Raw genomic sequence first — 13,855 nt, 5'->3', positions numbered from 1 at the left:
AAGTTATGCAGTAGACCACAACACCAACTAAACCTGGATAAACTTAAGTTAAGTCAACAACGTATTTGAGGCAACATATTGTCAGAGATGTTTAGATGTTAGCCAGCATCACAACTAAGCATAAAGCCCGCTAGCTTAATGCTAACGTATAATGCAAAACTCCATAGACAGGCTAACAGAAATTAGCCCGTCGCTATCGGCGTTTCACAGCAACCGACAGCCATAGCAGTAAAGCTAAGTGAAGTTTTGGTGACTTCAACATGATATTTAATCTTTCTGTCTCCAAAAACCATCAATTGCCTCCTGTGAAATGTCTCTACGGTGACAGCTGTTGCCATAGCAACTGTCACCGAATGTTGACTGTTTGTCCGAGTGAGTGGAGGGGGCGGGGCTTAGCCAGAGGTCAATTGTCCCATTGGAGTCAATACAGTCCAGGCTGCCTCTGGTCTCCCTAAAGGGGCGTGGCCGAGCAGAAGCCTAGTGACATCATACAGGAAGCTGACTCCTCATGGAAGGTCTTGGTTTATAAACCGTCTTTGGTCACATCCATAGACTGTAAAAAGAATGGACGTAGCGTCCGTGACGTCACCCATTGGTTTTGGGGAGTCGTTTTTGTGACTCAAATATGGCGGCCTGAACAGCGCCATGTTGGATTGGCCGGCCGAGTTCCCGCCCACTGGCCTCGAAGCAGCCTGTCTCCGGACCGCTCCGGACCTGTCACTCAACGTTTCCGCGCCCTAATTGGCCAGAATTTTAACCTAATAACAGTAAAACTGTAGAGTTAAAAAAAAATTCACCCCCCTCAGAGTGTGTGCAGGGGTAGAAACTATCGATTGAGACGAAAAAACGTTCTGACACCAGGCTTTTAACATGTTTACTGAGGATGTAAAGTCGGCGATTTTAACATGGGGGTCTATGGGGAATGCTCCCTTCTGACACCAGCCCCCAGAGGAATCCGAGGGGATTGCAGTTTTTTGAACGCGGAAGTGAGCTTCACTTCTCAGACCGACAACTGCCCCCTTGGTCACATCTACAAGCTGTGTGTGTGTGTGTGTGTGTGTGTGTGTGTGTGTGTGTGTGTGTCTCACCGAGACGAGCGCCTCGCTGACGGAGGTGAGGACGTCGGGCCTGAGCGAGTGCAGCAGCAGCTTGTGCTCGGTGAGGACGGCGAGCAGCAGCGTGCAGGCGTTCTCTGGACCCAGGTTCTGCAGCAGCTTCAGGTAACTCGCACCGCTGAGATAAATATATACAAATGAACACAGATACATTAAAGGGATAGTTCAACATTTTGGCAAATTGGCCCATTGCCATAATCCCTATAGTCACAGCAGTAGGTTTGTTACCTTTAATCAGGGTATCCGCGTGGTCTTGAAAAGTATTAAAAGGTGATAAATCAATTTGGGGAAAATTAAGACCCTTAAAAAGTATTAAAGTCTTTTCACGACTTTATAAAGTCTTAAATTTTGAAGGTATTTTTTCTGAATTAGCTGTCCAAGAGTTTGAGTCCTAAAAAACATTGTGAAAGTGTGTGAATTTATTAATTTTATTAAAAAACAAAGATGAACCGGTACATTAAAAAGAAAAGAAGATTGTTGTTTTGGTTTTTTGAGAGTGGAACAATGTTTTTTTGTATTATAAAATTTGCCTTTTATTTATTATCCCAGCCTATTTTGAATTCTGTTGTATCATAGTGGTCTATAGTCTTTATCACAAACTAAAACTGTTACGTTAAAAGTGTCACTGATGTAAATGGTTACAGCTTGAAGTGGCGGTGAGGTGTTGAAAAATATTGAGAAGGTCTTGAAAAAGTCTTAAAAAGGTATTAAAATTAACTTCAAGATTCCTGTATATACCTTGTTAATTGTCGGTGCAAGCTGTTTTTAGAACGGTGGAGCAGAGCCGTGAGCTGGTCAGATCTACGCTACGGAGGCTCATTATGGGATTTCTTGGTTTCAAACTCATCAAACTCATCAAATACACAATCCAACAACTCCACAACGCTCTGGTGGACAAGTTGTGAGCTGCACATTCACCACGCTATGAGATAATAACACAACGTTACCACACAGAGTTGTTTTAGAGGGAAATTCATGCAAAACCACTGATGCACGTTGCTTTCAGAGACAGTTGTTCATCAACAGTCTCTGTATTTCCCTCTAAAACAACTCTGTGTGGTAACGTTGTGTTATTATCTCATAGCGTTACGCTACGGAGGCTCATGGGATTTCTTGGTTTCCCTCATCAAAGGCAAGGCAAGACAATTTTATTTGTATAGCTGTTTTAACAAACATTTTGTCTCAAAGGGCTTCACATAGCATCATAACAATCCTCTGCCCTTAGACCCTCACATCCACAGAGGAAAAACTCCATGGAAAACCCTTTTAACAGGGAAAAATTGGACTCAAACTCATCAAATACACAATCCAACAACTCCACAACGCTCTGGTGGACAAGTTGTGAGCTGCACATTCACCACGCTATGAGATAATAACACAACGTTACCACACAGAGTTGTTTTAGAGGGAAATACAGAGACTGATGATGAAAAACTGTCCCTGAAGGCAACACGCATCAGCGGTTTTGAATGAATTTCCCTCTAAAACAACTCTGTCTGGTAACGTTGTGTTATTATCTCATAGCGTGGTAAAAAATTAAACATAAGGTAAATATCCTGCATAGTTTTTCTCCTCTGATTAGAGCGGCGTCCCTCACCATGGTCTGTTACAATTATTTTTCTGTTGTTGCACTTCCCTTCTCGAGCCACTAGATGGCGGTATCCTGCTCATTCTCCACTGACTCAACATATTCAACCTTTAATTTGTAAATCTCCAAACGTATTTATTAGGTGAAGCCTGTCAAAATAAAAGCTCTGGAATTGAAACCTTTTCTTCAGCCATTATCTTTCAACTTTCATTTTGAAAAGCTCGCTTGACCATGTAATGGGCCAAATCATCTCGTTCTCATGGATTACGACGACAACGACGACTTTGACAGATCGTTTTTTAAATTTGGCTCAAATGTTAAACTGGGACATGAGGAGGAAGTGATTCGATGTTTGGCGGCTAAAGGTCAAAGGTCAAAGGTCAGTATGACATCACCAACCTGATGGGGAGCGGGGAGGAGACGGGCTGACACAGCAGCAGGTTGTCGTACGGAGAGAGCTGCAACACACACACACACACACACACACAGAGTTGAGTCAGTTTCAGTTATGACACAATCTTGTTTTCACTTTGATCCTGGAAGATAAATATAAATTAATCAAACAGGTGAGTGATGATCAGGTGCAGCTCTGGCCTCTGATTGGTCGAGAAGCTGCTGCCTAATGCGTTTACCTCTGGGTGTATATTTCAGGGTAATTAAGTCTTATAAACTTCTCATCATGAAAGTGCTTCAGGGTTTTATTCTCTTACACAAACAACCAGGAGTCGTCAAACTGGTTTTAAAAGAGTTTTTAAAGTTAAAAGTGAAACTAAACGTCTGTTTCAGGTTGAACATTCTGGATGTGACACCTGGACGAACTTGTGCAGGTGTCAATGATCTGATCTGCTCATATTAAAACTGAAACAAATAAAAATGTATGTCAATGTTTACAAATTTACTGTAGATTTTTCATAAATCCAGCACCAGACCACCTGATCGATCATCAGTCAATTATCTCAAATTAACTTCATCATCCGGGTCAATAACATGCTGCTTTAAAGGGACATTGTGTAGGAATTACTCCCATCTAGCGTTGTGGTTGTATATCTCAATCAACTCAATCGTATTTTTCATGCTGCATTCAGGTGAAATTGGGCAGACGGCAGACGGACGACAGCCGCTGCACGTAACGGCATAAACAAGCCTCTATGTAAACAAGTGGTCCGTCAGCACGAGGCAAAACAATACACATGACAATATGTTGTCATGGCGATGTGGTATTGTTGACCTGACCCACGTTTTACCGGCTTTCTCTGGACTTCTGTGACTAAAATGACATCTGGTTTGTTATTAAAAACAGACTTTTGAACCAAATAATCGATTTTCGTGAATAGATAACAGGAGAAGTTACACAATGTCCCTTTAACATCTTCAGCTGAGTGAAATATTGGAAGAATTATTATTAAGTTTCTCTGCTGATTAGAAATGATCAATAACTGGACTGATTTTGATTGGGCGTCGTTACCCAGCTCAAGTCTGCAACCAGATCCCACCCACTTCCTGTAAAAGGAGGAAGTGGAAAAATATCAAAGTGTGGACATTTTTTTGGGGACATTTTGTCTCATTTAACAACAGGACGTGAGGTGTGGAGTTCCTCAGGGCTCAATCCTCGGTCCTCTTCCATTTACTTCAATATGTAATTATTGTAAAATAAAAAGTCATTTGCTTTGTTTAAAACCAAACACCTGAGCAACTGATCAAGCTTCTCTCTGCTCTGTGATCGATTCTATAACAACAGATGTTTTGTCTGCAGAGGACCAGACGTGATCGCAGGTCTGAGTCCTGGTCTGTACCTGAACGAGGATGCGAGGTCTCTGGGGCGACGGGAACGGGACGTTGTGCATAAAACTGGAGATGTGTCTGCAGGAAACAGAGATAAAAGAGAGAGATAATCAATCAATAACAAATCAAATCAAACACCTGACATCCAAATCTAAAAATCGATAAATCTGAAAAAGTCTCTAAGATTCTCGTTTATGAAAATATTTATGCACAATTTGAAGAATTCAGTTCAAATGTCTCGTTAGAAAAACTTGACTTGAAATAAATAATTAGTGAGTTGTTAAAGGGATAGCCAACATTTTTTCCGTGTCTTGCCTCACTCCCGAGTCCATGACCAGCAGATAGACACCATCCTTTCGACTGTGCGTGCAGTAACCATGGAGATAGAGCCGTATCGCCCGTAATTAGCTTAGCTCAAACACTGGAAGTGTATGGGTAGTGTTAGCCTGCCTCCTACCCGAGCCGAAACCAGCAGTCAGAAGCTGATTTCATTTTAGCTCTAAACTCTGTAAATATATCACTTTATCCACATTTCAAACATTTTTAGGTGAGAAAGTAGCCGTTTAGATCAGCAGTGTGTCGTTAATTTGTCTGAATACCAGCTGTTTACAATTTTTTCTGGGCGAATTCGGTGCTACTCAAGCTAGCCGTTGTGACCAAAGCACTTCCGGTTACTTTCACAAAATAAAACACCCGTTGCCCTTTACATACAGAAAACCACGACGATAGAATTTGTGCTTTTACTTTGAAATAGGAAGCTAACCTAGCCTCGATGTAGCTAGCTTGAACCAAAATAAACCGTCTTTGCTTGAACCCTCCGTTTTGACCGATCTCGTCCCGTTAGCGGCATTTGACCGCTCAAGATGCCTTACCGGAGAGTTTTGTCAGCTCTGAGACGAAGATCGGCCCGCCGGTTTCCGTTTAGAGTTGCTGAAGAGTTTCTCTGATGACTTTAGGTGGAAGCAGGCTAACACTACCCATACACTTCCAGTGTTTGAGCTAAGCTAATTAGCGACTTTAGGTAGGAGGCAGGCTAACACTACCCATACACTTCCAGCGTTTGAGCTAAGCTAATTACGGGCGATACGGCTCTATCTCCCTTGTTACTGCACGTGTAACGGAGTTAAAAGATAATTTGATTCCACTTGCCATAAAAACTCACCACACAACACAAAAACTTGTTTTTCCTATGGTAATTAAATGCATCACCCCTGTAGATTACGGTCGTGCACCCCGGGGGGTAGCCGCAGTCGGACGATGCTATTTCCCTGGTAGGTGCACAAGCTACGAGCTCCGCTATTGTTTCATATTAATTACTTTAATTTCAATACTAAGAGGTGGTTTAAGTTGTGTTTCTTAATCATATAGCTCCCGAACGGTCAAGCACGTCCTTTTTCATAAAGAGTTGATGGTGTTTTTCTTTTATTTATGTTTACAAAATGACTAGGGCTACACGTGTTAGCTAACCTGCACTTTCTTTTCATTTTACATTTTTCAGCCGTGTATGTGTGTGTGAGAAAAGAAGAACTGGACTGACTGTAAATGTTGATTCCTCTGCCAGGTCAGTCCATGTGTGTATAATAAACGGCGAGGTTGCCAACGGTGAAGGTCTGACTCGTATGTTAAAACTACACAACGCAATGATGAGTACCAAAACTGCTACACACGCACAGTGGAAAGGATGGTGTCTATCTGCTGGTCATGGACTCCGGAGTGAGGCAAGACACGAAACAAAAAAAAAAATGTTGGCGTATCCCTTTAACAGAGTTTAAAACTGACTGACTTCTCGAGCGGCAGCACGTGCGGCCCGGAGATGGAGTATCGGTAGACGAAGGTGAGGAACTTCTGGAAGACGGTGAAGAAGGGCCAGTGGGACAGGACGCAGATGCTCTTCTTCACCTGCAGGCTGCGGTTGGTGATGGGCCGCCGGTCCACCACGCTGAGCAGGCCGAGCCGCACGCTCTGACGCTCCGACAGCAGCTCGCGGGGAAACGACTCGTAGAACTGGATCGCCGCTCCGTAAACCTGCAGCGGGAAGAGACGGAGCGTCAGAAAAACATTTTTATTCACTCATTCACTCAGAGACAAACTGATTCTCAAATGTGACTCATCAAGATCAATATTTGTTTTAGACAGTCGTTTTGAAGACTTCATCTATTGTTTTCTTTAAACATTTAAACATTTAACCAATAAAACTACTTCTCCAGCTGTTAAAGGGAGTACAGATGTTTGAATTTCTCTTTTTTCCTGAGAAACTTAAACACATCTCACACATCTGGAGATAAAAAGGAGTCAGTTTGACTGCTGTAAAATGTAGAGGCTGCTTGTGATTATTGTTAATATCAGTTCATCTGAAACTTAAACTGATTAAACAGACAAATCATGAGGTTTATGAAAGTTATATGTAAAACGTCCTAAAACCCAAACATAGAAAAACATTAAACTGTCTCTTTAGAGAAGCTGCAAACAGTGAATGTTGATTATTTCTGCTTTAAAATCCCCAAGACAGTTTCTATCAATAAACTGATTGATTATTTGATATGTATATCCTTCTTTTCTTAATTGTTCTGCACCAGTTCATCTAGTCTCCTATGAACTGGAACCACAAAACACTCAACAACTCCAATAAGAAAACATTGGTGACTTGTCATTTATCATGCAAATACACACATTATATCAACTATATCTTACAAATCGATGAATAAATCGATATGTGTGTGTGTGTGTGTGTGTGTGTGTGTGTGTGTGTGTGTGTGTGCTGCTCCACCTTGTCCCCGCAGGCGGAGGTGAGGACGAAGGTGGAGAAGACGGGCAGCTGGTACTTGGTGTTGAGCGGCCAGCTCTCCACGGTGACGCCCATCGGCAGACAGAAGACCGGCACCGACTCCGGCAGAGGAAACGTCTCCAGGTCGTCCTCCGGGTAGCGGCTGATCAGACCTGAGACCAGACACACACACACACACACACACACACACACACACAGACACACACACGCTTTATACATGTACACACTTCATACAGATCAATACAAACTTTATACATATTAAATGTAAATTTTAAAGTGTGGTTGTATGATCTCCAAATAGCCCCTAAGTACTTTAATTACAGTAGAAGACTCTCTGCACTCCTCCCGTTAGCAACGCCAGCCCATAATAGCCCTGCCCAGAGATTTACAACATACAGTGTTGTGAATGGACCCAAAGAAACGGCCTATTTTCACGGCCTAAAAGAGGTTTTACCTGAAAAAAAAAACACAGTTCCATTGTTCACTATAATATAATTTTTTCCAGCCCTTCAAAGTGCAGGAAAAACACAGTTTTTATTTGGACCTAACCAACTCATGTATCCCTCCGCCCAGGGTTAGCGCCCGCCGATCAGCAGTTGGTTAGGTCCAAATAAAAACTGTGTTTTTCCTGCACTTTGAGGGGCTGGAAAACATTATATTATAGTGAACAATGGAACAGTGTTTTTTTTTCAGGTAAAACCTCTTTTAGGCCGCGAAAATAGGCCGTTTCTTTGGGTCTGTTCACAACACTGTATGTTGTAAATCTCTGGGCAGGGCTATTATGGGCTGGCGTTGCTAACGGGAGGAGTGCAGAGAGTCTTCTACTGCAATTAAAGTACTTAGGGGCTATTTGGAGATCATACAACCCCACTTTTTAAAAAATGCTACTATCCCTTTAATACTGTGTTGTCAGTGTGTGTGCAGATACTCACTGGCTTCGTAGACCAGCGCGTTGGCTTTGGCCACAGCTCTCTTATAGCAGACGTAGAGGGCCGGACCCCACTGACACACACACAATATACACATATATTAATATTTATCCCAACGATCAATCATAGTAATAACTTTATCAATCAATCAATCAATCAATCAATCAATCAATCAATCAATTTTATTTTAGCACCTTTCAAAGCAAATAAATGCCGTTCAAAGTGCTTTACATTTTGATTGAAAAAGTATAAGAATGACATGGAGACTAATGCACAAAGATTAAAAACAACAATAAAATATAACAATAGTAAAAAATAACAACTTTTAACAACAATAAAATTTTATAAAACAGAATAAAATGAAAGGGTAGAAATATAGAGCAAAATATAAAAACACTCAAAAGAAAGATAACAATAAGAGAGAAGAGAGTGATAAATAGAAGAATGTAAACAAATAGAATAAAATAACTATGAGACTATAATAACATAAAAGCCAGATTAAAGAGATGGGTTTTTAGCCGACGTTTGTAACTTCTCAAATCAAAATGTCAAATATTAGTTTTTTACAGATTCTCTAATGTGTGAATTTAAGGATTCACTTTGTCGTACAGACGGTGGAAATGAGAAAATGCATTTTTTCAGCATCATCAGCCGGTGAAAATAATCATTTTCTGCAGCTTTTTCAAAAGTGCTAGCGTTAGAAATAACACCGTTTTTTACAGAGTGGGTTGTCTGTTATCAGAAGATCGGTGGTTTGATTCCCGGCTCTCGACTTAAAATGTTTCTTCCTTTTTTTTTTTGTGGTTGCTTCAGTTTAACTTTGCTGTTTCTGCAGATTGTTTTTCATCACGGCAGGAAGTGCTGGATAGTTATTTACAGCAGCTTCAAATCAAAAAGCAGAATGAGAAACTTCAGTACCAACAGAACAGTGGTTAAAGGGATAGTTCAACATTTTGTCAAATTGGTCCATTGCCATAATCCCTATAGTCATAGCAGTAGGTTCGTTACCTTTGATTGTCGGTGCAAGATATTTTTAGAACGGCGGAGCAGAGCCGTGAGCTGCTCAGAGCTACGCTACGGAGGCTCATTATGGGATTTCTTGGTTTCCCTCATCAAACTCATCAAATACACAATCCAACAACTCCACAACGCTCTGGTGGACAAGTTGTGACCTGCACATTCACCACACTATGAGATAATAACACAACGTTACCACACAGAGTTGTTTTAGAGGGAAATTCATGCAAAACTGCTGATGCGTGTTGCCTTCAGGGACAGTTTTTCATCAAGCAGTCTCTGTATTTCCCTCTAAAACAACTCTGTGTGGTAACGTTGTGTTATTATCTCATAGCGTGGTGAATGTGCAGCTCACAACTTGTCCACCAGAGCGTTGTGGAGTTGTTGGATTGTGTATTTGATGAGTTTGATGATGAGGGAAACCAAGAAATCCCATAATGAGCCTCCGTAGCGTAGCTCTGAGCAGCTCACGGCTCTGCTCCGCCGTTCTAAAAACAGCTTGCACCGACAATTAAAGGTAACAAACCTACTGCTATGACTATAGGGATTATGGCAATGGGCCAATTTGACAAAATGTTGAACTATCCCTCTAATATAGTTATAATAAACGTCCCATCAGACGTGAACGGTCCCTCTCTCTTGCCGTAGTACTCACCATGCCCGTGTTGAGGTTCTTGTCCACGCGGCAGAAGGTGTGCGGCGCCACCTCGGCCTTGCTGGGCAGCAGCAGAGCGATGTCGGTGACGCCCAGCGTGTGCAGCGCCTGCGACTCCAGCGCGCGGCGGTAGGTGAGGAAGACGCGGTGGGCCGTGGGCGCTCCGCCGGCGCTCAGGCTGGCCGAGCGGCTGTAGGGCGTGGTCTCGATGACGTACCAGCCCTGCTTCACCTGCTCCTTCCCCTCGTACAGAACCCTGAGGACACACAGGCATGGCAACGGTGGTGGTGATTTTAATGTTTTAACAAGCTCTCAGACAGGGTATATACAGGAATTTTGAAGTTAATTTTAATACCTTTTTAAGACTTTTTCAAGACCTTCTCAATATTTTACCTCACAATACCTCACTGCCACTCCAAGCTGTAACCATTTACATCAGTGACACTTAAAACTTAACAGTTTTAGTTTGTGATAAAGACTATAGACCACTATGAATCATAGTGGTCTATAGTCTAATAATGATACAGAATTCAAAATAGGCTAGGATAATAAATCAAAGGCAAAGTTTATCAAAGAACAAAACAAAAAAACATTGCTGCACTCAAAAAACAAAAACAACAATCTTCTTTTCTTTTTTATGTACCAGTTCATCTTTGTTCTTTAATAAAATGAATAAATTCACACACCTTTACAATGTTTTTTAGGACTCAAACTCTTGGACAGCTAATTCAGAAAAAATACCTTGAAAATTTAAGACTTTATAAAGTCGTGAAAAGCCTTTTTTATAATACTTTTTCAGGGTCTTAATTTTCCCAAAATTGATTTATCACCTTTTAATACTTTTCAAGACCCCGCGGATACCCTGTCAGACAATAAGCAATTCCTGTTTGACAACCAGGACTAAAGACAACTGAGGCAATATCTAATGAAATATGCACTAATGTGCATTACATTTCCAGAACAGAAATCTGAACAATGGATAGAGCTACTAAAAATTCTTGTTGACGTTAGAGTCAGAAGTTTTTACAGAGGAGGAGTTTGGATCTCTTTTTGTCACTCTGTAAATGAGAAAAGATGCCACCAGTTTCTCCATGTTTTTAGGGATAACATGTTGTATAAATCAGGCTGTGAATGATATATGAACAAACCTCTCTGTAAAAACCTTCAGAATAGAGAGCTGAAGCAGAAGCAGGAAGTAACGTCGCCATGGGACCTCAACTCAGAAAAAGTCTCCATGTAAGTGAACGGGAGTCAAAGTTTTATTTCTAATGTGATTGAATTGTGTCATGATAAAACTCCCTGTCCTCTACCTGTTTAAAACATCACGTTAATGAAGAGAAACCAGCAGTTTATCGTAAAACGGCAACGGAAGAATGTATTTAGTGTGACGACGCTCTACGGACTACAGATCTGTGTCCCACAAAAAATACGTCACCAACTGACACGGGAAAGGAAGGTCGCCATGGTGACGTCACCTACGCCACCTGGAGTCTTTCTGGTTACGGATTCTTCTGAATTTTATGCTACAATAGTTTTACAACATTTCTCTTCATGAAACGTGATGTTTTAAACAGGTAGAGTTCATATTTTTTTCGCATGACGCAATTCAATCGGATCACGAAATAAAACTTTGACTCCCGTTCATTTACATGGAGACTTTTTCCGAGTTGAGGTCCCATAGAGACGTTGCTTCCTGCTTCGGCTCTCTATATAGAAAGGGATCAAAGTGGTAGGTTTGGTGTCTGTAAGTGCTGAAGTGGAGATTTCTAGCTCAGAGTCTGAGTCTGAAAAACTCTTTCTGAGAAAACGGCCTTTAAAGACTTGGACTGTTAAACTACAGATTGTTATTGTCAATCGTACTTTTATGATTTGTTGGAGCATTTTGGAGCACACATGATTGTTCAGGAGAGAGAGAGCTTTACAATGACACCTGACATGACGTGGGTCAGAATAACAATTTACAGATGAAAAGACAAAATAAAGTAAAATAAAAAAACACCCTAATCTTGATTTTCTACCATTTCTTTTCACTATTCTGAAAGAAGACGTGTTAAGGAAGCAAAATAGCCCAAAATCTCCAAATCTAACGCCCAACGGCAGACAGACAGAAGACCGGCATCTCTGTCTCAGCACTTCCTGTTTGAACCATGACTAAAGAAAACTCCTCTGAAACCTGATGATCCTCAGTGAGTTTGTGACTTTTATTTTGCTGTGGACATCTGGGATAATAATATAATCAGGAAGTGTAAGTCACACTGAGGCTAAAAATACATGTGTGACTGTGTTCAGAGGAACCAGGCCAAGAAGAAGAAGAGGAGTGGTCTTTAACAACGAACGTCCACTCAGCTCGTTAACGCTAACGTGATGATTTTACTATGAACAGTGAAATAATCTTCATCATGACTCAAAGTGTTTCCACCTGGAACCAGTGACCGTCTCATTAACACGAACACAGACCAGAACCAATCCTGGCAGCCTGTGAGGAGAGGGGGCGGGGCTAAACACACCTGAGAGAGAGTTAGCATTAGCACAACTGCTAACACTGTGTCACCCAGCGCCGGTTACAAGCTAACAAACAAACCAAACAAACAAATGAAAGATTCTTACTACATAAGCAGTAGTAAATAAATGTTAACTGTGCTAACAGGATGCTGATTGTCCTGAAGATTCTGAAATTGCTAAAGATGGTAGGCTACTTGTTGTTTCAATAAAGATGCTAACAACAGTAACCTCTTGAAAATTTGCTAATGACACCAACCATCATATAAGACGCTAACTACACTGGTTCCAGGGTGCCATTCCGAACGTTTACTTTAATGTGTCGGAGTGCCGGCCCTTAATTATTTATAGAAAAGGGGTGTCTTTCCGAACCTGAAAAAAGTCCGCCATTAAAATGTTTAAGGCACTGGGTACACACATTGCAGTGAATGCACAGTGGTTAGAGCATCCGCCTCCGGCACAGGAGATCAAGGTGCGACTCCCGAAGAGAATTTCTTGGCCTCGACCTGATCTTTTTACTAAACTTAACCAACTCCTTTCTACATTGCCTAAACCCAACCAAAGCACAGAGCAGTGACATTTATTTTTCAGCAGGAGCGCCGCGGCTGCATCAGACTCGCACCTGGGTGAAACTTTGGAGGGGCCCCCCCCCCTCCAAAGTTTCACCCAGGCTGTCCCCACGGCGCAATCGTGTCAAGCCGGGCAGGAAGTCAAACCACGAGAGAATCCGGTCAATTTTCCAAATAAAACACATTCGGAACAGCGCCCCCTCGGAAGGAATTTTTGGACTGACCATTCTGAAAAGATGTGAACCATGTGTTTTAAAAAGAAGCTAACTACAAACACTGTTCTGAGAGATGCTAACGGTGCTAAAAGATGCTAACTGTGCTAAGTGTTCTGAGAGATGCTAACTGTGCTATCTGTCCGGTCACTGTTCTGCCGTTTTGCTAACCCTCTTGGCCACGTGCGTTTTCAAAGAAGCCGGTGAGAAATCAATCTTGGAGCGGTGGATAACGTTATTTATCATCATGTTACCATGTGTATATCTGTGTAGTCTTATCTGTCATAAACAAGAGATTACGGGTTACGGGGCGCGTTTAAAGAGGTTACTGTTACTAGCATCTTTATTGAAACAAGTAGGCCTCATCTTTCGCAATTTCTGAATTTTCAGGACAGTTAGCATCCTGTTAGCACAGTCACAGAGGAGTTTAACTGGAGGAACTCTACAACCTCTACAAAAAAAAAATTAGGAATACTTTTGATAGGGTGACCAGACGTCCCGGATTTTCGGGGACAGTCCCCGATTTGGCCGACCTGTCCCCGGTTAAAGCTGTCCCCGAAAATGTCCCCGATTTGAATGGGAGAGAAAAAAAGTTGCGCACCAACACAAACTCCAGTTATTACGGTAGCCAGTAAAAAGTTGCGCACCGACGCAAACTCCAGTTATTACGGTAGCCAGTGAAACTAACGTACTGACGTTACGTC

The 13,855-nt window shown here is 41.8% G+C and overlaps 1 protein-coding gene across 2 annotated transcripts in view; it reads right to left on the bottom strand.

Moving 5' to 3' along the window:
- dennd4b (DENN/MADD domain containing 4B) overlaps window positions 1-13,855 on the bottom strand; it is a 74,058-nt gene that overhangs the window by 24,478 nt on the left and 35,725 nt on the right. For both annotated transcript variants that reach the window (XM_085803156.1, XM_085803155.1), the window contains exons 3-9: window positions 9,872-10,127; window positions 8,203-8,272; window positions 7,253-7,422; window positions 6,269-6,510; window positions 4,497-4,563; window positions 3,103-3,161; window positions 1,089-1,233 (exon numbers count right to left, since the gene is read on the bottom strand). In XM_085803156.1, the coding sequence (XP_085659282.1) occupies window positions 1,089-1,233; window positions 3,103-3,161; window positions 4,497-4,563; window positions 6,269-6,510; window positions 7,253-7,422; window positions 8,203-8,272; window positions 9,872-10,127 (1,009 nt within the window). The remainder of the gene's footprint in view (window positions 1-1,088; window positions 1,234-3,102; window positions 3,162-4,496; window positions 4,564-6,268; window positions 6,511-7,252; window positions 7,423-8,202; window positions 8,273-9,871; window positions 10,128-13,855) is intronic.

The sequence above is a fragment of the Trachurus japonicus genome, chromosome 16 (assembly GCF_045865225.1).
Source record: "Trachurus japonicus isolate A0001 chromosome 16, Traja_1.0".
Classification (NCBI taxonomy): domain Eukaryota; kingdom Metazoa; phylum Chordata; class Actinopteri; order Carangiformes; family Carangidae; genus Trachurus; species Trachurus japonicus.
This window is presented reverse-complemented; position numbering and strand designations above follow the sequence as displayed.